Source organism: Symphalangus syndactylus, chromosome 11, assembly GCF_028878055.3.
Source record: "Symphalangus syndactylus isolate Jambi chromosome 11, NHGRI_mSymSyn1-v2.1_pri, whole genome shotgun sequence".
Lineage (NCBI taxonomy): Eukaryota > Metazoa > Chordata > Mammalia > Primates > Hylobatidae > Symphalangus > Symphalangus syndactylus.
This window is the reverse complement of record NC_072433.2, coordinates 125911657-125927501: the sequence shown is the minus strand read 5'-3', so window position 1 is coordinate 125927501 and position 15845 is coordinate 125911657. Positions and strand designations below refer to the sequence as shown.

General features: G+C 40.2%; 1 protein-coding gene across 3 annotated transcripts; it reads right to left on the bottom strand.

Annotated features, from left to right (window-relative positions):
• Positions 1–2145: 2145 nt before the first annotated feature.
• DYNLRB2 (dynein light chain roadblock-type 2) lies at positions 2146–12615 on the bottom strand. 3 transcript variants are annotated; one of them, XM_055299661.2, is made up of 4 exons: positions 12410–12615; positions 9904–9979; positions 3250–3417; positions 2146–2394 (listed from the first exon to the last, which is right to left on the bottom strand). In XM_055299661.2, the coding sequence occupies exons 1-4, from the start codon at positions 12497–12499 to the stop codon at positions 2351–2353; spliced, it is 378 nt and encodes a 125-aa protein (XP_055155636.1). In that variant the 5' UTR covers positions 12500–12615; the 3' UTR covers positions 2146–2350. The 3 variants fall into 3 exon arrangements, with proteins under 3 accessions (XP_055155636.1, XP_055155638.1, XP_055155637.1); XM_055299663.2 differs by lacking the exon at positions 12410–12615 and adding an exon at positions 12185–12319; XM_055299662.2 differs by lacking the exon at positions 12410–12615 and adding an exon at positions 11672–12175.
• Positions 12616–15845: the final 3230 nt, after the last annotated feature.

The window sequence follows — 15845 nt, the reverse complement described above, 5'->3', positions numbered from 1 at the left end:
TGAGGCTGCTACTGCTGACAAGCAGTGGAGCCAGAATTTGAAGAATCTAGGGCCAATGACTCTAAAACCTGCATTCCTGACCACGATTGAGCATGTCTCGGCCTGCAGCTGCATTGCAACTACCTAGAGAACATTTGCAAAATTTACATGTGCAGGCCCTGCTCCCAGGAGTACTGAGTCATGCAGTGGGGCTCAGACATCTGTTGCATGCAAAGGTTTGGCTGTTTGGCTTCAGTCTCTCTTGTCTCCTTCAGCCTTGGGTTAAGTTCCGTCCATAACCTGTCTCCTCTCCCATCACCACTTGGGAGAGTAAATCCCTTTAACCTTAGGGATTTGGTGTGGCTCTTCCTTTCTGCTGATACCACCCTCTGTCTGGGTTGGCTCTGATAACCTCACAGGGTGCAAGTTGGGGCCAGTGGTGTGGCTGAACTAATAAACTTACCAGGCATCATTCTCATACTTGGCTTCACGTGGAGCTGAGGCAGAAACTTAGGTGAAAGTGCCTGTGGACCCTTGTGCTGGCTAACCTGTGCCTCCTGACAAGAATCTTCCGGGGAAGGAGGACAGAGGCACAAGGAGGAGGAGCAGGCTTCAGCTGTATCTGTAATGTTTCATTTCTTATTTTTTGGATGAATCTCAAGAGAACGATGCAGAGGGAAAAAGTCAATCCCTAAAGGTTACATACTGTATTATTCCGCTTACTTTTTTTTTTTTTTTTTTTTTTTAAACAGAGTCTAACTCTGTTGTTGCTCAGGCTGGAGTGAAGTGGTACGATCTCAGCTTACTGCAACCTCTACCTCCCAGGTTGAAACGATTCTCCTGCCTCAGCCTCCCGAGTAGCTGGGATTACAGGCACACGCCACCATGCCTGGCTAGTTTTTGTATTTTTAGTAGAGACGGGGTTTCACCATGTTGGCCAGGCTGGTCTCGAACTCCTGATCTCAGGTGATCTGCTTGCCTCGGCCTCCCAAAATGCTGAGATTATAGGCGGGAGCTACCATGCCTGGCCTACGTAACATTTTTGATATTAAAAAATTATATAAACGGAGGACAGCTTAGTGGCTGTCAGGGGTCAAGAGTTGGAGGGAGGTGCTACCAAAGGGCATCTGAGGAATCCTGCCAAGATATTCTGTATCTTGATTGAGTCACTGTCAATTTCTTGGTTGTGATACTGTCTTAGTGTTTTGGAGGATGTTGCAACAGGGGGAAACTGTATAAAGGGCACACAGAATCACTATATTATTTCTGAAAATTTCACATGAAACTTCAGTTATCTCAAAATGCAAAGTTTAGTTGGAAAAAAAGAGGCTGTAAAGCAAATGTGGCAACATATTAACATCTCTTCTCTATGGGTTTGGGGTGCATGGAAATCTGTTAGATTTGTTGTATTATTTTCTTGATTTTCTCAATGTTTGCAACATCCAGTAAAAATAAAACCCTCTGGAGTTATCTACTCAGCTTTATATGTGTGAAACCTTGCCTAAGACTCATTCCTGGTCCCCTCAGACTGGTGTGCTAGAAGAACAAGTCCGAGGGATGGAGGAGCTGCTTAGGTTGGAGATGACCCCAGTGGGAACCATGCTTCTGACTCTCTACTGTCCTTATTTAACCTGGGAAACCGCTGAACACTCTTTGAGTATTGGGACTTTCTACTCTGCTTATAGCTCCCACAATGCTCTACTGAATCTCCTTGGTATACCATAGAAATGGGCGAAATTCTACTTCCGTACTTGACGACAGCTACTTCTAGACTAAAAGAATTATCACGGCCGGGCGCGGTGGCTCACGCTTGTAATCCCAGCACTTTGGGAGGCCGAGGCGGGCGGATCACGAGGTCAGGATATCGAGACCACGGTGAAACCCCGTCTCTACTAAAAATACAAAAAAATATTAGACGGGCGTGGTAGTGGGCGCCTGTAGTCCCAGCTACTCAGAGAGGCTGAGGCAGGAGAATGGCGTGAACCCGGGAGGCGGAGCTTGCAGTGAGCCGAGATTGCGCCACTGCACTCCAGCCTGGGCGACAGAGCAAGACTCCGTCTCAAAAAAAAACCAAAAAACAAAAAACAAAAAAACAGAATTATCACAAGGAACGCTGTCCTACTAGAATCCTTGGTTTTATGTATTATAAGACAATAGAGGCATATATACCAGAATTCATTTATTGTATCACTCAAGTACAACTTCACAATATAATCAAAAGAGACTAAATGAGACATGCAGAACAGTTTAGATGTAGAAATAGAAAAGAATGTTTGAAAGGTCAGTTAGATTGAAACAGAATTTTAATACTCATGAGAGAGCCAAGTGTTTCCAACCCAGTGTCGCTTAGACAGCCTTGGCCGTTGCAGGTCTATTCACATGGATTCTGAATGACAATCAGAAGATATTCCTTGTCTATGGAGAGATGGATAAAATCAATTCACCCTTAATTTAAATTTAATCAAGGAATATTTCAACTAGTCTGCTTTTCTGTTCAAAACATCACAGGGACCTTGTGCAGACAGATGGTTTCCCACCCTGGCCGCACATCTGAATTATCTGTTCAGTCTTTAGAAAATACCCATTTCCTAGCGCCTTAGAGATTCTGATTTCATTGGTTTGGGGTGGAGTCCCAGGAATGGAAAAAATTTTAAAAAGTCATCCAAGTGATTTAATGTGTAGCCAGGGTGAGGACACTGGTGTAGGAAAAAACTTTATTCAGTTTATAGGCAACTCTGATTTGATGGATTTACTACAGAGGTTTGTTCTAGATTAGTTTAGTGGCATAGGTCCCATTGTAGAGTCATTTTGTAACATTGTGAACCTAATTCCTTCAGGGAAAGGAATGTTTCTGTGGCTGCTGTCTTCTGGTAGACCTGGGGACTGTACTTTCCTCACAGCGATGGTTTAAGAACCTACAGGCCTTGGTTTCACTGCCTACTTTATCCCCAGGACAGGGAACATTTCTCCCATTCTGCAGAGTCTGCATGCTAAGTTTGCTGAAAATGAGACCTATATTTTCTAAATTTTTTCATTACTAATAATAAATGCAAGTGGGCAAAAACATGTTCAAAAGTCATGGGTCATATTAATTGCTAATTTCATACAATTTTTTGGTTGGGATTTTTACATTCAAACATCATTTTGTAATAGAAGAATATTATGTTTTATATTGTATACTAAAATCTGTACTTCCCATTCACAGAAACAAGGCTTTTTATCTAGCAAAGTAGAAAGATGATTTAACTAGGAAATGAAACGCCAAATTACCTGGAGCTACCATGATTTCATGTTTCTTTGATCTGATCCTAAGAAAAGTCAGGTCGTTCTGAGGATCAGTATCACGAACTGTGCTTTTGGCTTTCATTGTCAGGTGATGAAGAAGGCCTGCATATTGAACAGTTGTTGAGTTGTCCAAGGTTGTTCGGATGGGAATACCTATTATGAAATTTAATTTGGTTAATATTTTTTCTGATTAGAAAAGTAATAAGTTCATTGTGGAAGTATTGGAAAACACTGATAATTGTAAAGAGGAGAAAAAAGTGATGGCTGATCCCTCTCTGGTAACAATTTTAGTTTATTTCCCTCAAATCCTTTTGTCTCTACATAGATTTTTAAGTGTAGTTGTGTGAAACTCTATTTACAAACTTGACTGTTGCTTTTTTCTTCATTAAAATTAAAACATACAAGTTGTCCTTGTTGACAATGTCATCAACATTATTTTTAATAACTGCATATTTTACTATTTTATGGACATATAATCAATCTCCTATTGTTTGGCCATTTGGTACCTTATATTTTTTATAGCTAATGGGGAGATGATGAATGTTTTTGTGCATAAATCTTTCAGAAGCCATTAACTGACTACTTGAGTACTAAGTTAACATATTTTTATATGAAATGCACTCCCCCAAACATCTTTTCTACAGTTGAGTCTGCTCTGAAGTGCTTGATCTGTGACATGGTGTTAGTCTTCTTCCCTGAGGCCAGAAACATAAAGGGATATCACTGCACATGCTAAATGGTACATCAAAATGGACTCCTCACAGTGTTTGGCGAATCTTAAATTTTATGTTAGAAAATGTGGTAATAAGGATATTGTAGTTTTGCTGTGCATTCCCTGGTTTGCACCCATTTTTGGCTTCAACACTATTAAATTTGGCTGCTGTGTGCTCTATTTTTTTTTTTTTTTGAGACGGGGTCTCACTGTTGTAGGCCGAAGCTGGAGTGTGACGGCACAATCTTGACTCATTGCAACCTCCACCTCCTGGGTTCCAGCAATTCTCCTGCTTCAGCTTCCCGAGTAGCTGAGATTACAGGCACCCACCACCACGCCTGGCTAATTGTTGTATTTTTAGTAGAGACAGGGTTTCACCATGTTGGTTAGGCTGAACTCCTGACCTCAAGTAATCCACCCGCCTCATGCCTCCCACAGTGCTGGGTTTACAGGAGTGAGCCACCATGCCCAGTCTGCTCTATTGTTCTGTTACATGAGTTTAAAACAGAAACTATTAAGTGGAAAATTCTAGCCAGAAGAATATGCAAGTGTAATTCAATTCAGTTGAAATCAATCTAACTCAACTTGGAACACCCAGCATTAATGCCTATTATGTACCAGGCACTGTGGTAGGTATTTTATATATATCGTATCTAATCAGAGATAGACTTCATATTATTTTGAGAACTACTAGATAGCCAGAGAATTCCAGGGATTTGATTTGCAAATGTGCTTTTATTTTAGGAGGAGATATGAAGGTGAATTTGGGATTGCTATCAAATTCCTTAGGTATCCGTATTAAGGGCACTCAAGAAATGAGCCTAACATGGCTCCTGGTTTCCTTCAGAGAATGTAGGTCCAGAAACGATTAAACAAGACAAGCGCTTTCAAGAGTGGAAGAGTGTTACAAACTTAGGATTTTACCAGGTTTTCATAAAAATCTTGAAGACCATCAATTCTGACTTTGAAAAGACTGATTTCTCTTTCTTTTAAGATAACTGCTATGTCCAGAATGTTTTGCTAAACAGTATGAGGATAATATTTACAGGAAAACCTATTCAATAAATAAAGCATTATAAAAACCTTGCTAATCTTTTTTATTATGATTTGTTGGCCACTTTTTCTCTGGAAGGCAGTCAGCTCTCTTGTATACCTGAAGGTCACAAAGCATGGATCTTTAACAAGCAGGAAATGGAAATGTAGCAAGCATGCAACCTTTGATGGGAACTTTTTGACGAGCGGTTTTATTTTGCATCCTAAATAGTGACTACCTACTAAAGGTGCAATGCTCAATAGCAAAACAAGAAGTACAACCAGAATAAATTATTTAAAATGTAGATGACAGGATTATGAATCAGATGCTCAGGTTTAGTCTGTTCATGATCCAAGTCAATAAATAAAACAGCTAGGCTTTTTGAATAATAAGTGTGCAAGGTGGAAACACATGGAGTTTTCCATATCCACCATACACACTTGGAAAAAATCAGTCAACAAATATTTATTGAACACTTGCTTGGCACCATGTGAGGTAATTAAAAAAATTTATTGAGAAGTAATTTTAGCACATGGTATAAAATTTACCCACTTCCCTTCTGAGAAGCAATCACTGGTTTCTTAGAAGCCTTCTAGAGACATTCTAGGTCTATTCAAGAATGTATGTGTTTGTGTTTGTAATCTTCATTTTAATGATACCATTGTCTGTTCTGTACCTTTATTTTTAAATTTAATACTCTTTGGAAATTGTTTGATTCAGTAAACATAAGTCACTCATCAGTGACTGAATAACAGTCTGTTGAATAGATGTTTTGTAGTATACTTAATACGTCCTATTGATGAGCATTTAGGCTGTTCCCAATCTTTTACTTTTCTAAACAAGGCTACAGAATATGTCCTTGGTCATCTCATTTCACATTTATACATTTATATATATGTGTAGGACAAATTCCTAAAATGAAGCTCCTAGAACAAAGAGCATGTGTGTTCTAAAATCTGATGGCACTACTTTACAATATGACTCTCTGTGATCCTAGTAAGCCGGTGCCCGTTATTTCAATTTGTCATCTTCACCTGCACATTTGTGCTTTGGTTGATAGATTGTATTTCAAAATAAAAGGAATTGGCTGGATGGCTGTTACAATCTAATGAAACTCAAATGATAGATTGTTAGAAATGTCAGGAATATTTAAAATTAAGAGCCTGTAGAAATCAGACTTATATACATAAGAAAATACGACAGATCTGACTGCCTGGGTGACAAATATACACATTTGCCAGTATCTAATTCAATGATCAGTGTTGCAATATTGTAAACAATGAATGGTTTTATAAATGAGAAACCAATGCTAACAAAAATCTACTCTAATAAAAACATGTAGCATTGGGCTAAATTGGAAAGACTACTTTACGGTCATCAATAGGAAGTCTGTGTTTCAGTAACAGTGAAACTGAAGGACTATATATAACATGGCATATGATGATATCTAAATGAATAAACATGGTAGAAGTCTGACCTAACCACAGATATAATCTGAAAATGCTAAAATGATTTGCCTAGATTTAGTAGACCAAAACCACTAGTAGAAAACAAGAATACAGAAAACACCATCTTAGCTAAATATTTTGGTATTACATTTCATGGGACTTCCCAAAGCTGAAAAGCTACAAAGCTGCACTGAAATAAATGATGCTTTCATCTAAAATTGAGAAGGTTGTTGAAATTGAGTATTTTATTACATTCTGGTCACATAGCTTATACCATATGCCATTAATAAACATCCTTGCCATATACTCTGGTTATTAATAATCCAACCATAAAAGTAAGCCCCTCATTTATATTTTAGGGAATAAAGGTTAATTTGGCTTTCAGGTAAAAACTCTTAAGTACCCAGAAACCTTGAAAAGTGTCCTGAATCCTAATACAAACTTATCCTAGTAGAGGTTAATTAGAAGTTAATGGGTATTGAAGACTGGGCTCAGTGGCTCACACCTGTAATCCCAGCACTTTGGGAGGCCGAGGTGGGTGGATCACGAGGTGAGGAGATTGAGACCATGGTGAAACCCCGTCTCTACTAAAAAAAAAAAAAAAAAAAAATTAGCCAGGCGTGGTGGCAGGCGCCTGTAGTCCCAGCTACTCGGGAGGCTGAGGCAGGAGAATGGCATGAACCAGGGAGGCAGAGCTTGCAGTGAGCCGAGATCGATCGTGACACTGCACGCTAGCCTGGACGACAGAGAGAGACTCCGTTTCAACAAAACAGAACAGAACAAAACAAAACAAAACAAAACAGAAGCTAATGGGTATTGAAAATAATATTTTGTTGCCTTCGGATAAGAAAAGTGTTAACTGAGGAACCTCAGGAAAATAAAGTGAAAATCACTTTTTGTCTCACTACTCAGGGTGATCACTATAACATATCCCTACTCTTCCTTCCCTATTTATTTGAAGTGTATGTGTGCACCCGGCGATAGATAGGATTAGAACATGCCAGTAACCGCTTTGTTCTCTGCATTTTTCATCTAATACTGTGAGTAGTTTCCCAAGACACTAAATAGTCTTCAATCTTTTAAATAGAGTAATGTTCATCAAGTAAATATTACATAGTTACTTTAAAAATTCCCCTACTGTTAGGATACATTTATTTACTTATTTGTTCTATTTATTTATTTATTTATTGCTATTATATATGATGCCTCAGTGAATATCCTCATACCTAAATATTTTCTTCATCCCTCTTTAGGATAAATTGCTAGTAGTAAAATTGTAGATCAAAGGGGGTGAATATTTTTCAAACCTTTGATCCATATCACCAGGATTACCTACTTTAGACCAAGATCTTCCAAAAAATCACATTTAGATGAGTGGTTCTGGGTGTCACAGGTGAATGCACCTGTACAGGATTGAAGAGTGTCCCCCTAGGCCCCCCAAATCCCCAAATTCAAGTCCAATATAAACCTCAGAAGGTGGCCTTATTTGGAAACAGGGTCTTTACAGATGTAATTAGTTAAGATGAGGTCACAGTGGATTCGGGTAGGCCCTAATCCAATAACTGGAGTTCTTATAATGAAACGGAGAAAGAGACACAAAGATGAGAATGCCATGTGATGATGGAGGCAGAGATTGGTGTGATGTGTCTATAGGCCAAGGAACACTAAAGATTGACAACGACCAGAAGCTAGGAAGAGGTAAGGAATGATCCTCCCACAGAGTCTTCAGAGACAGCATGAGCCTTCGGACATCTTGATTTCAACTTCTAACCTCCAGAACTGGAAGAAAATAGGTTGCTGTTGTTTTAAGTTAACAGGCGTGTTGTAGTTTGTTACTGTAGCCAAAGGAAACTAGCACACCACCTCTATGAAATCACATGGATGGCTCATCTTCGGAGCCATGGCAGAGTGTATCCAAATACCTGGAAATAAAATCAATGCAACCAGATCCACGTACTAGGGCTGGAACGCTTCCTGGAAATATTCTGCATAGTTTGTGACTTACCTGTAAAGCAGATCTTAAATCCTGTCTTCCCCTGATTATTCAAGCTCGAAAATTTATTATGTTCTATTATCTCTCTCACTCATTTGGCCTTGAGTTGCTGGTTATAAAACAAATCAAATGTTTTATCTGTATAAATGAATTAAAAATCCCCACATTCTCATAACTACTTAATTACTATCAAGTATTGGGTATTATGCCAAGCACTCAACAATTATTGTCTCATTTAATGATGAAAACCCCCAGGAAAATAGGTTATTGTCCATTCTTAGTGGTAAGGAGTTGTAGTTCAGAATTTAAGCAGACTTTCAGTTGGTAGTTGCTCAATAAATATTTACTGATGGATTTTTCCAAGGCACTGAGTTGGTAATAGGCCAATTCCATGGTTGCACCACAAATTATGTGAAGTAGCTACTCTTTTTTTTTTTCTTTCTTTTTGAGAAAGAGTCTCGCTCTTTCACCCAGGCTGGAGTGCAGTGGCGCGATCTCGGCTCACTGCAGGCTCCGCCCCCCAGGGTTCACGCCATTCTCCTGCCTCAGCCTCCTGAGTAGATGGGACTACAGGCGCCCACCACCTCGCCCGGCTAATTTTTTGTATTTTTAGTAGAGACGGGGTTTCACCGTGTTAGCCAGGATGGTCTCGATCTCCTGACCTCTTGATCCGCCCGCCTCGGCCTCCCAAAGTGCTGGGATTACAGGCATGAGCCACTGCGCCCGGCCGTAAAGTAGCTACTCTTATTTTAACTAATGCTCTGGAATTTCTGGCACCCCTTGCCCTTACAAATGTCTGAATTAGCAATGAAACCGGCAGAAACTCTTAAGAGGTTGCCACCACAGCTGAAGGTGGAGCAATGTGCCAAAGTGAATGTGATGTGGATTCTTAACAAGGATTGTGCAGCAAGAGCAAGTTTCTGGTAAGTCTACAGATTTCATAGTTGGAAATATATAGGACCTTCTTATGCTATATCCACAAAGACTATATTATAAATGATACCATTAATTCTCAAAGATTTTTAAATAAAATACGTTCAAGGAACAAGTTCCATTTAAAATAAAGACTGAAATTCTGTACGGTTCATAATGTTGAAACACAAACTACCAACAATGATATTCTCCCTATGTTGTATATGTTAGTTTTATTGGCACTTCTGAAATGTTGCAAGAGAATTACCAAAGCTTTAAAAAGTAAACAATGTAAAATGCTTCTTAGGAGTATATAGACATTTTTAGACATGTCTTATTCATATTTATGTCCCCAGATCTTAGCAGAGTGTTTGGCATATAACAGATACTCAGTAGATGTTTGGTAAGTGAATGCCAGAGCTAAAATATATAAGTATATTTTTGATGTCAAATTTGAAGATGTTTGTCTTAAGGACTAACACGGCAAACAGGTTCCTGGTTGGCTTCCGTATGTCAAGAAGACAGCCTGTGATATATTTACCTTCTGCATTTACAACCATAGTTCCAATAACCCCTTTATGACTCTGGATCCTCTTTAAGGTCTCCTCCACCTCTGCCTGAAAGAGACCAGGAAGATAATTAACCAAAAGGGCCCTGTGGTAACTTCAACCCTAAGGAGAATAATGATTAGACAGATACCTACTCCCCTATCTCCTCAACCTAAGGTGCCAGGTGTGATAATCTCAGATTTTTAAAAGGCAGCTTTGAAATTGTCAAGTCCCACATAAATACTTACATAAGACCTCCTGGATACAATCCTGACAAATCTCTTGGCTTGAACCCTTGTAGAGACAGAGAGCTTACTGCCTCACAGGAGTTCACTCCATTTTTATCTGTTTCCATTTACTAGAAAAGTATTCTTTACATTGCATGGAAATTTGTGCTAGATTATCTTTCATTCATTGACCCTGCTGTATTCAAATGAAAATTCCTATCCTACATTATAGTGCTTTAAATATTTCTAGAGCTATATCATGGCCTCCCTCTGTCTAAAACTAGTCCTTATTGAGAAATCTTATTTTCATTAATGTGACCTAATCGGTTCAGATGATTAAATTTAAAGGATATTCTATAAAAACAAAGTATTCCAGGATTCTAGGATTTTCTTGATAACTATAGCTTGCATCTCAGTGCAAGCTGAATGTTCAACTAGAATGATATTCTGGAATCTATTATTGTGTTTTAAACTCATTTGGAATCTTAAGTGTAGAGTGTATTGTATGTTTTCTTCCCCTCTAGAAAACTCAAAGACAAGAACGATCTTTTCCAAACTTGCAAATTGTTCATGACTGAGTAATCACTGGATATTCTGAATTCAAACAGTGTTCTGCAAATTCTCTTGATGAGGGTTTGCTATATTCTTTTTTCTTCAATATTACACAGGTGAACATTATGTTACTTCAAGATAGTTTTCCTTTGCACTTGGTATGGGCAGGAGCACTGATTTTCTCTATTTCAGCATCAGAGCCAATGTTTTCTTAACTTTAGGCATTTGTGTACTAGATTCATGATTCTTGCCATTATGAATGCCATGTATATTATTTATCTAGGTGTTCTTTAAATTATCTCACTGCTAAAAGCTTAAATAAATGCATTTTAAGAGGAAACCATATGTCACTACCACAAATGGAAACCTGATGTTACTCCTCATAAATAGAAATAACTGTAAAACAAACAAAATGAACAAAATGAAGAGAGGGCATATCATTAAATTCTACTGCAATAAAAGCTCTGAGCCTAAGGCCTGCTCTTCGGATGAAAAAAGGGAAATTTCCAAATGACAGTAGCATTAAGGACCTAAGAGTAACAGAAATTTTCTCCTGTATGTAGTCTGAAGGTTGAACAAAATGGAAGAGGAATAACCTTCTCACGAAGTGATTCACTCTTATTTAGCATTTCTGGGCCATCTTATGTAGTAACAATGTTTGCATATAACTTTGAGAAGCACTGCACGAAACCGTAAGCGTTGAACAGGGGATCAATAATTTACTGCATTTCGGGCAATCTTTAAGACGATGTCCACAGCTTCTTACAGCCACTGTGTCCTCATTTATCTTTCTCCTTTTACTTATCTCCCAAACTCCTTTGTTTTCTTTCCCTGGCCTTTCCATTTCTCCACCCAGTTGTTTCTCTTCTCATGATTTCTGAGTGCTCTTAGTATAATTTCTTAATTCCCATCTCCAATCCCCATTTCATTCTTCTCTTAACGCCCTTTGCTTTCCACAGTCTCTACTTTTTTTTTTTCTTACCTCTTTTTCTGGGGGTGAGGGGGGCGGGTCTCCCATCACTTCTTTACTTTTTCTTTATTTCCCTTTCTTCTTTCTCAGTATCTTCCCTTCTCACACTTACATTCCCTTGCTTTCCCTGTCCCACCTCTTCCTTCTCTCTAAGGGTCTGATTTTTTTTCCTCTCCAGCTCGGCCTCCCGCCCCCTCTTTGGAAACTTTCCTGGCTCCCCGGATTTCTCACTCCCCTGAGCATTCTTCATCCTCTCGATCTCTCTCTTCCCTTTCTTAACATCACCCCTCCCTATGTACCACCCCCGCGAAATCAATTCCCAAGACAGCTTCCACTCATCTAGACATCTTCTTCCCCCTTTCCAAGGTCTCCCTCTCGCCCCTCCAGGAAGATCCTGGAGCCACCAGCCTCCGCCGCGGCCCCAGGACCGCCTGTGCCTGGGTGGGCCCCAGAAGCTGGGCGCGAAGGTCCTTGCCCGTCGGCGTCCTTAGAACGGCGGGGCGTGGACGGAGACCCCAGATTTACCATCGAGGAGGCCGCGAAACTCTGGGCTCAGGCCGGCGGCACAGCCTCCCGGGATGTCAACAACGCTACCCGCCGTTGCTAGGAGACAAAGAAGGAAATGGTCCCCCGGAAGCGTCAGGGCTGCGCCTGCGCGCTCGCGGGTCGGCTTTTCCGCCCTGACCGTGCTCCTGATGCCTCCCGGCCGCCGTAGGCGAAGGTTCGCGGAAGCGGGGAGCAGGCGCTCACCTGAGGTTCGCCCAATCCTGGGGCGGTGGGTCCCGGGAGGGAAGAGGGAAGTGGGTCAGACTCCCGGCCTGTGTTCGTCCGTTTATTCATTCATTGAGGCACGAATTAATGTAATAACCATTCATTCGTTCAAAAACTGCCGATTCACCACCCACCAGCCGCCAGGGAGACGGACAAAATGCACCAAACAAAATGCACGAAACAGTACCGGAAGCAGTAATGTCCACGTGTGATATTTGCCCTGGAGCAGAAACAGGGGACAGGGCCATCTGACTCCGGGGTTGGGCTGCTCTAGGGGTTTGGCGATAGTCTTAGCTGCCTGTGACCGTCCATTAGTACTGCCCTGTGCAGAGCAGATAGTGTTCGCTTGCCTCCCAATAGTTTTTATATTGAAGAAAAATATATCAGAGCATCAAATAGTACAAGCTTATGTACTTAAAAAAATTACTTTATATCTGTCTACTCCAAGATCAATAGAGTAAGCACAGTTGCACATTTTATGTTCTCACCTAGTTATAGCACCCTCTTCCTGTTCTCAACTGCATTGAAGAGTTGCTACTTGTCAGTATTTCTGTTAGTTGTCGGTATCCATTAGGATCTGTATTTTTGCCATTTTAAAAATCAACAGTTCTGAGTTACTAAAAAATTGCAGGTGGTAGTTCCGGAGGTTCTATACATTGCCATTGAAGAGCATTCCATGGATGTTTAAGGAACTGTTGGAGGAAACACGTTAAAGATCAGTTAGGGATGGTCAGAAGTCACTTGGCCTTTTGAGGGACGTTGATAATATCCTTATAGCCTAGGAGGAAAAGAGCCACTCTTGTACGAAGAAGCACAGCAAGAAAATTTTATGGCTGGAGTCGTGTTATGACTTTCTGAGGTTAGAGGAGGACAATTACTGATTACAAAATACAAGCTGTATGTGGGGAATGCATCTTCATAGGGATCATGCCATGACCACTTCCTGTAATACCGATTCTGTTTGTGCATCCATTTCCAGAAAGTAGTCTCACACTAAACAAGCCATGCATCGTGCTAGGAATGTCAACTGGATTCTGAATGGGCCATGTTAGGGATGCTCTGGGACAGTTTTGAACTCATTGGCAGGCTTGGACTCAATGATCCATTTCAACTCCACATCTGTCATTTTATTATATTAACTGCAGCAATACTCTGAGAAGCTGTAGTTCTGCTCTAATTTTTGTTGAGGTTTGGGTGATTCTGATCACTGTAGTTCTCTCCTTTTTTTCCCTCCAAGAAATTTGTGTATCTCAGAAAGCCAGTTCACTATTAATAGCCAAAAATCCCACTTGACTCTCAACACCTGGGTACTCCAACAAAGTTGCTTTGGAAAGGACTGCTAGAGCCGTGGGGAAGGAGTCTGAGTCTGGTGTGTGTACGTTTGTGTGCTTGTGTGTGTATGCATGCATGTGTGTACAGATCTGCCTCTTACCTGATTGACTATAGCTACCATTTTGCAGTAATACAAATACAGGCCTTTACAGAAATACTGGCTGAGTTGAATGAAGACTGATTCTTGGGTTGTCTGGGTGTTTCTGATCAAGGAGATTCCACTTGATTGTGTAGCCATTTGGTTTTCTTGCAAAAATCAGTGACAGTGCACCATGTCTGATATGTCAGTCAGCTTTAATGAAGGAACTAACTGCATATCCATGGAGTGTGAATTTCCTTGTTTCTGGAGTCAGGTTGTCAAGCTCATTCAATAGCTGACAGCTGTGATTAGAGCAAAGGACGATTCTAGCATAAAACGCACTGACAGGAGAACCCAACTGCTGAAAAAGAATTAAGAAGTAGCCAAACCGACTTCCAACCAACAGTCAAGTTTGACTCTGTGCACAGAAAATCAATGAGGACAACTTGAGCCATTTCCCCCTTATCAGTTTTTCACTTCTAATTATTCGTTGGAGGTAGCTCGGTTTAATTTTCATGCCTTTTTTGGACCTGTAATGAATATCCAGAGCTGTGCTATATAAAGTGCCTTTGCAATGTCTTACGTGTTTTCTACCCCATCCTCAATATATGTGAATTCCCCTTTTACCGTCTCCTCTTTCTCTCGTCCCCTGAGCCTTTCTTTTGACTCATAGTAAGTGCTAAATAACTTTGAACGTAAGGGAAAATATTAATGAATCATACTTTTTGCAAGTACTCTGACTTAACCCCAAAAGTGATACATGCAGAGACCAAGTCCACTATTTTTCACTTATAATTTTGTTAGAAGGAAATGATTTTCTTCTGGGAGTCTCTCTTGCTCTTTGATACTTTGCTAGTGCTCTCTGGTTAGCTTGAAGAAATCCAGATAACTTAATGACCTTGAGGTTTTTTCTTGGTATTTTCCATACCAACCCATATAGCTATCTTTGGCATTCCTGGCAGTTGGCAAATTTTATGAGCTGGGCTGTGGAATAAATTTTGTGCCCATTTTCTCATAAGGCATTGTTTGTCACTTACCAGAACTTCTCCTGGTATTCTACTGGTTTCCCTGCAGAAAATAGACACTACATTCTTCTAACATGTTCACAGGCCAGGCGTGGTGGCTTACATCTATGACCCCAGTGTTTTGGGAGCTGAAGCAAGAGGATTGCTTAAGGCCAGTAGTTTGAGAACAGCCTGGGCAACAAAGCAAGACATCATTTCTACTAAAAATTAAAAAAAAGAAAAAGCTGGGCGTGGTGGTGCAAGCCTGTAGTCCCAGCTACTTGGGAGGCTGAGGCAAGAGGATCACTTGAGGCTGGGAGTTTGAGGTTGCAGTGAGCCACAATCACACCACTCTCAACAGCCTGGGTGACAGATTAAGACTTGTCTCAAATAAAAAAAGTACAATAAAATAATAAAATACTCCTTAATACTAGGGCATAATTAGAAGATGCCAGTAATATCAATAAGTATTTCCTAAAACTGAACCAATGTCATAGAATTGCAGTATTATAGATTTTACGTTTCAGAAAATCAATCATTTTCTTCTTGTTAGGACAAAGGCACCCTTTGGGGTGACTCCTTTCAAGACCTAAGTGTAATAGAAGTATTTTCTTTCCATAAGGGAATGCTTCCTGTTGGAATTAAATGTTTTCCTAGAGCACAGGATTTGGAGTTCTGTGCATGTGGGGTTGACATTTCTAGGCATATTTCCTTGAATAAAATAAACAGAGCATCAGCTTCTTCATTTATAAAGTAAGAAACATAGTATCTACCTTAGAAGGTTGAGATGTGAGGTTTAAATATTATGTGGATGAAATGTCTGGCTCATACCAGGTGACCAGTGTGGATCATTTAACCATGTTTCTTTCTTCTGTCTTTTCCTTTCTTTGGTCAATCTTTCCTTCTTCCCTGCGTTCCTTCCCTCCTCTCTTACTCCTTCTCATCTTTTCTCTAACCTTTCCTCCCCATTTCTTTCCCCCGTTTCCTTCTTGTCTCCCTT

What these genes read in the sequence shown, in the direction of transcription:
- DYNLRB2 (XM_055299661.2), bottom strand. Translation starts at nt 12,499, where the DNA reads ATGAATAAACGGACGAACACAGGCCGGGAGTCTGACCCACTTCCCTCT. An exon ending in CAGGATTGGGCGAACCTCAG is followed by an intron (nt 9,980 to 12,409) that starts GTGAGCGCCTGC and finishes GGTCTCTTTCAG; the next exon opens with GCAGAGGTGGAGGAGACCTT. An exon ending in TATGGTTGTAAATGCAGAAG is followed by an intron (nt 3,418 to 9,903) that starts GTAAATATATCA and finishes ATTTCATAATAG; the next exon opens with GTATTCCCATCCGAACAACC.